Source organism: Gallinula chloropus (assembly GCF_964237585.1).
Source record: "Gallinula chloropus genome assembly, chromosome: 22".
Lineage (NCBI taxonomy): Eukaryota > Metazoa > Chordata > Aves > Gruiformes > Rallidae > Gallinula > Gallinula chloropus.
In genome coordinates this window covers 8,441,143-8,446,380 of record NC_140107.1, presented here as the reverse complement: position 1 = coordinate 8,446,380, position 5,238 = coordinate 8,441,143, and the positions used below count along the sequence as shown (strand labels likewise).

The window sequence follows — 5,238 nt, the reverse complement described above, 5'->3', positions numbered from 1 at the left end:
TTCTATGAAGCAGCAAGGCTCTCGTTAAGCACACTGAGCAGCCCCACCCAGGGGCAGCCACCCAGGCAGCACCTTAACACCCCAGGACAAACCTTCACTGCGTCTCCTGTCCCGTAAACTGACAGAGGAAGAACCCACTGCAGAGCCCTGAGCAGGGGCACAGGCACAGGACGCGTCCCCTGCCTCCCCCCAGCACCACGAGGGGTGACACCAGGCAGGGCAGCAGCCCCCCACCCTCCCTCCACAAACACAGCCCCCCCAGCACCCACTGCACCTCACCTTTTATTCAAAAGCTGTAAAAATAAGCTCAAAACCCTCGGAGTTTGGCAGAGACAAATCTACACAGACATTGGCAATGGGGGGGGGGTGCAGGGAGGGGTCGATGATCCTGTGCACAGCTGCAGCAACACATCCTGTCCCAGCAGCAGAGAGGAACGGGGCTCAGACCCCCCAGGAAAGCCAGAGGGGTTGGACACGCTCCTGGTGCCCAAGGGCTGACTGTGAGGGAAGGGAGGACGAGCTCTGCCCCCCCTTCTGCCCTTCCTGCTGCCTCCCAAAGGCAGCTCAGCTCTCTGGCACTGGGGGGTCCCCCAGAATCCTGCTGAGCCAGGGATGTCCCGCTGCAGCGGTTGGGCCAGGCAGAGGGATGGTGCAGGAGGGGCTGAAGCACGATTTGTGTCTGGCAAGGGAAGGGCAGAGCACTCCCTGAGAGGCACAGCTACTGCCTTGGCTGTCCCACCCTGTCTGGCGTGGAAACCCCACTGCCAGGAGCGGGGCCAAGGCCCCCAAGCTGGGAGGCACCCAGCACGGCTCAGGGCTCCTCAGGAGAAGCAGCAGGCTGGATCAGCCAGCCCCAGGGAACAGCTCGGGCTTCAGGAGCTTTGGCCACAGCCCAGCAGCAGGCTGAGGATGGAGGATGGAGGATGGCTGCTGCTCCCTGGAGAGCTCCCCAGGGGGGCCCCGGCCGGGTGCCAGCCCGGGGCTGAGGGTGTCACATCATGCGTGTCACCACCATGGTGAGGAAGTCCTCGTAGCTGAGGCGCAGGGTGCCCGCCAGCGCCGTGTCCTGCTGCCGGAAGGCGTCGGTGCTGCTCTGCAGCTGCGTGCACAGCTGGATGAAGCGGTCCAGCTGGATGCTGGGGCTGGACGACCGCTGCCCGTAGCGGGCCAGCAGCAGCTGGCTGAACTGGGGGCTCAGGTTGTAACCCATCTGGGAGAAAGCTGGGAGCGAGAAGCACTCGGATTAAAACCTCCCAGTCACAGAGTCACAGGGGGCTGGAAGGGACCTCCAGAGCCCATGGGGTCCCACCCCCTGCCCAAGCAGGGTCCCTAGGACAGGGGCTGGAATCTCTCCAGAGAAGGAGACTCCACACCCCCTGGGCAGCCTGTCCCAGGGCTCCCTCACCCTCACTGGGAAGAAGTTCTTCCCCAGATTGGTGGGGAACTCCCTGTGCTCCAACTCGAGCCCATTGCCCCTTGTCCTGTCCCCACAGACACTGAGCAGAGGCTGCCCATGGCCCCCTGTGTCCCACCCTTCAGATATTGATAAACACTGATCAGATCCCCTCTCAGTCTCTTCTCTCCAGGCTGAACAGCCCCAGCTCCCTCAGCCTTTCCTCCCAGGGGAGATGCTCCAGGCCCTTCAGCATCTCTGTCCCTCCTCTGGACTCTCTCCAGGAGATCCCTGGCTGTTTGATCCCAGGGAGCCCAGACCTGGACACAACACTCCAGTGGGGCCTGAGCAGGGCAGAGCAGAGAGGGAGGATCCCCTCCTGTCACCTGCTGCCCACACTCCTCCTGATGCCCCCAGGATCCCCTTGGCTCTCTCAGCCCCCAGGGCACACTGCTGGCTCATGGCCACCCTGTCACCTACAACGATCTCCCAATGGGAGGAAACCCAGCCATGCCCTCCCTCCTGCCCCCTCTGCCCCCTACCCCGTGACACCCGTTCCCGACAGCGGGTGTGCACGGGCAGGGCTCTCCAGAGGGAGGTACAAACCCAGCCACGAATTCCAGGCGTTTTTTCCCCTCTATCAGACACACCCACCCACCCCAGAGCTCCTGCCAGAAACCAGGCTCTGGCCACCTGCCATTTGGGATGGGGCGTGGGGGGAGCATGTTTGGTTTCCTTAAGGAAGTTCATGCCACAGCCCTGCTGCAGCTCCTCATCTCCAGCCCTATGGGAGGGCTCAGCACCAGCTCTGTCACGGCTGGTTTAGCCAGCCCAGCGTGTCCCAGTTTAGCAACAAGCATGGACTGGAGCCACGGCCGTGTGGGAGGCAGCTGGGAGCTCAGAGACACCCAGCCCTGCTGCAGGGACAGCACTGGGAGTCACCAGACAGGGCTGGAAACGCAGCCAGCAGTCCCCAGGGAGTTCAGTGAGGGCCAGGTGGGTGTCTCTGCCCCTCACTCACCTTGCTGGAGCTCAGTGAGGCTGATGGAGCCCGACTGGTCCCTGTCATACTGCTGGAAGAGGCTCTTCCACTGCTGGATGAAGCGCAGCAGGGCTGAGAAGCCGTACACGTCGATGCGTCCCGATCTGGTGTTATCAAACATGTCTGGGGGGGAAAGAAGGAAGAGCAGGGGCAGGGCAGTGAGAAGGGGAGTAAGGACAAGCTGCAGAGACACCCAGAGCACAGAATCAGGGCTGCAGCCTGCCAGCATCCCTCTCCAGCCCTGAAAACCCTCCCTCCCCAGGGCTGCAGTCACCTGGGACCCCTCAGTCATAAGCAGCTGGTAGAAACCAGCACCAAAACCCAACGCTGGGGTAAGCAGGGGAACGCTGTGACTCCAGCTCGTGACTGGGGCTCTCCCATCCTTCACTCCCCGGCTCTCTGGGGGCTGGGCTCCCTTTCCCAAGCAGAGGTTGGGGCCCCTGACTCCTGTCCTCCACCAAAAGGCTGCCTGGAACCCCCTGGCTCACCCAGCTCTTGCTCCAGAGAGCACTTTGGGGCTGGCAGCTCAGGTAACAGGGGAGCGCGGGCTGGGCTGCTTCAGCCCAGCAGAGTCTTGTCTCCAAGAGGTGGGAATAAAAAGCAGGGGGAGGGCAGGGAGAGCCCAGACTCACTTATCATCAGCAGACAGGTCTCGTCGTTGAACGTTGTCCAGTTGGAGTTGACCAGCGCCTGTTTCAGCTCCTTCACGGAGATGAACCCGCTGCCATCCGCGTCCACCGCCCGGAACCAGGCCAGGCACTCCGGGTCCAGGCCTGGAGGGGCACTGCCTGCGCCTGGGGAAGCCAGCAGCAGCTCTCACCTGCCCTCCCAGGCTGCTCTGGGCCTGGGGATGGCACCCGGCGCCGCAGCCAACGCCCAGCCGCCAGTCAGCACTTCTGCTCCCGGTGCCACAGCCCAGGAGGGACAGGGCAGTGGGGCCCAGGGCCTGGCAGGGGGGGGAACCAGAGCAGAGCCCCGGCGTGCTCAGGGCTGGAGAGCCACGCCTGGGGCCCAGAGCCGGGGCTGGGGCTGTCAAGGTGCATCGCTGGGCCTCCTCCTCCTCCAGAGATCAGAGTCACCAGCTGGGGCTTTGTGGGTTGGTTTGTACAGGGACTGGAGCTGAGCGGGGTGAGGGGCACTGGACTGAGAGTGCCTGGCATGGAGCGGGGTGGGACACGGGGCGGGGGGCACTGGGGATGGGGGACACCGGGGGGCAGGGGCGGGATACAGGGATGGGGGCAAGCGGGGGATGGAGGGGGAGGGACATGGGGGGGATGGGGGACACCGGGGGGTGGGGGAGGGGGACACCGGGTGGAAGGGACGGGATACTGGGATGGGGGGACACTGGGGGATGGAGAGGGAGGAACACGGGGGGATGGGGGACACTGGGGGGTGTAGGAGGAGGGACACACAGGGAGATGGAAGGGGAGAGACATGGGGGGATGGGGGACACCAGAGGCTTGGGGAGGGATGGGATACAGGGATGGGGGACACCGGGGGATGGAGGAGGAGGGACGCACCGGGGGGTGGGAGGGTGAGGGACACACAGGGAGATGGAGGGGAAGGGACACGGGGGGATGGGGGACACCGGGGGATGGGGGAGGGGCAAGATACAGGGATGGGGGGCATCGGGGGATGGAGGGGGAGGGACACGGGGGGGATTGGGGACACTGGGGGGTGGAAGAGGAGGGACACGGGGGGATGGGGGACACCGGGGGATGGGGGACACCCCCCGCCCCTCCCCTGCAGCTCTGTCCCGGGACCTCCCGAGTAGCCGCCGCCGGAGGGACCCCCCGGCCCCCCTCACCTCCGGGAGCCGGCCCGCCGTAGGGCCCGGGCTGGGGGCCGCCGTAGGGCCCGGGCTGGGGGCCGCCGCAGGGCCCCGCGCCGGGCTGTCCGTAGGGCGCTCCGGGACCGGCGCCGCCTCCGTAGGGCCCCCCGGGCGGGGGCTGTCCGTAGGGCGCGCCGGGGGCCGGTGCCGCGCCGGGGAAGCCCTGGGAAGGGGCAGAGCCCGGTCACCGCGACCCGCCCGGCCGCACCGAGACCCCCCCCCCCCCCCCCCCCCGCCCCCCGGCCGCCCCTCCGCGCCCCCGGCCCCACCTGCCCCGGGTACGCCATAGTTCCGCTGCCGCCCCCGGCCCGCCCCGCAACGTCACGGGCAGCTCCCGCCCCCATTGGCTGTGACGCGCCATGACGCAAAAGTCCCCGCCCCCTCAGGGAGAGGCCGGCCAGTGGGAGGCCGGGACGAAGGGGGTGACGAGGCGGGAGGACACGCCCACAGCGGTCTTAAAGCGGCAACGGAGGCTAAAAGGGGTGGGGCCCGCTGAGCTCTGCAGTCGGGACGGGACGGGACGGGACGGGACGGGACGGGACGGGACGGGACGGGACCGGACCGGACCGGACCGGACCGGACCGGACCCCCCAAAGTCAGCTCTGGGAGCTGCTCCGGGCTCTCCTCTCCCGGGTCCGGCCCTGGCAGCGGGCTCCGGGCACCGCTCCCCAGCCGCGCTGGCCGGGGACTGGGCACCCGGGGTCTGGGGCTCCGGGGTCTGGGGACCGGGGGACTGGGGCTCCGGGGTCTGGGGCTCCGGGGACTGGGGACCCGGGGTCTGGGGACCCGGGGACTGGGGCTCCGGGGTCTGGGGCTCCGGGACGGGGCGGCCCCGACAGGAGCAGAGCTGAGATCCGGGCGGGATCTGGGGCTCCGTGGCCTGGGGCTCCGAGACGGGGCGGCCCCGACCGGGACGGGGCGGAGATCCGGACGCAGCCGAGCGATGGAGGACGCGGCAGCCGGGGAGGCGGC

General features: G+C 67.6%; 1 protein-coding gene across 1 annotated transcript; it reads right to left on the bottom strand.

Moving 5' to 3' along the window:
• Positions 1 to 269: 269 nt before the first annotated feature.
• Positions 270 to 4,567, bottom strand: PEF1 (penta-EF-hand domain containing 1). Its single transcript, XM_084274297.1, has 5 exons — positions 4,536 to 4,567; positions 4,243 to 4,429; positions 3,068 to 3,229; positions 2,415 to 2,558; positions 270 to 1,221 (listed from the first exon to the last, which is right to left on the bottom strand). The coding sequence occupies exons 1-5, from the start codon at positions 4,551 to 4,553 to the stop codon at positions 992 to 994; spliced, it is 741 nt and encodes a 246-aa protein (XP_084130423.1). The 5' UTR covers positions 4,554 to 4,567; the 3' UTR covers positions 270 to 991.
• Positions 4,568 to 5,238: the final 671 nt, after the last annotated feature.

What these genes read in the sequence shown, in the direction of transcription:
- PEF1 (XM_084274297.1), bottom strand. An exon ending in CGGCGGGCCGGCTCCCGGAG is followed by an intron (nt 3,230 to 4,242) that starts GTGAGGGGGGCC and finishes TGGCTTCCCCAG; the next exon opens with GCGCAGGCAGTGCCCCTCCA. An exon ending in CCTCACTGAGCTCCAGCAAG is followed by an intron (nt 1,222 to 2,414) that starts GTGAGTGAGGGG and finishes TCTCGCTCCCAG; the next exon opens with CTTTCTCCCAGATGGGTTAC.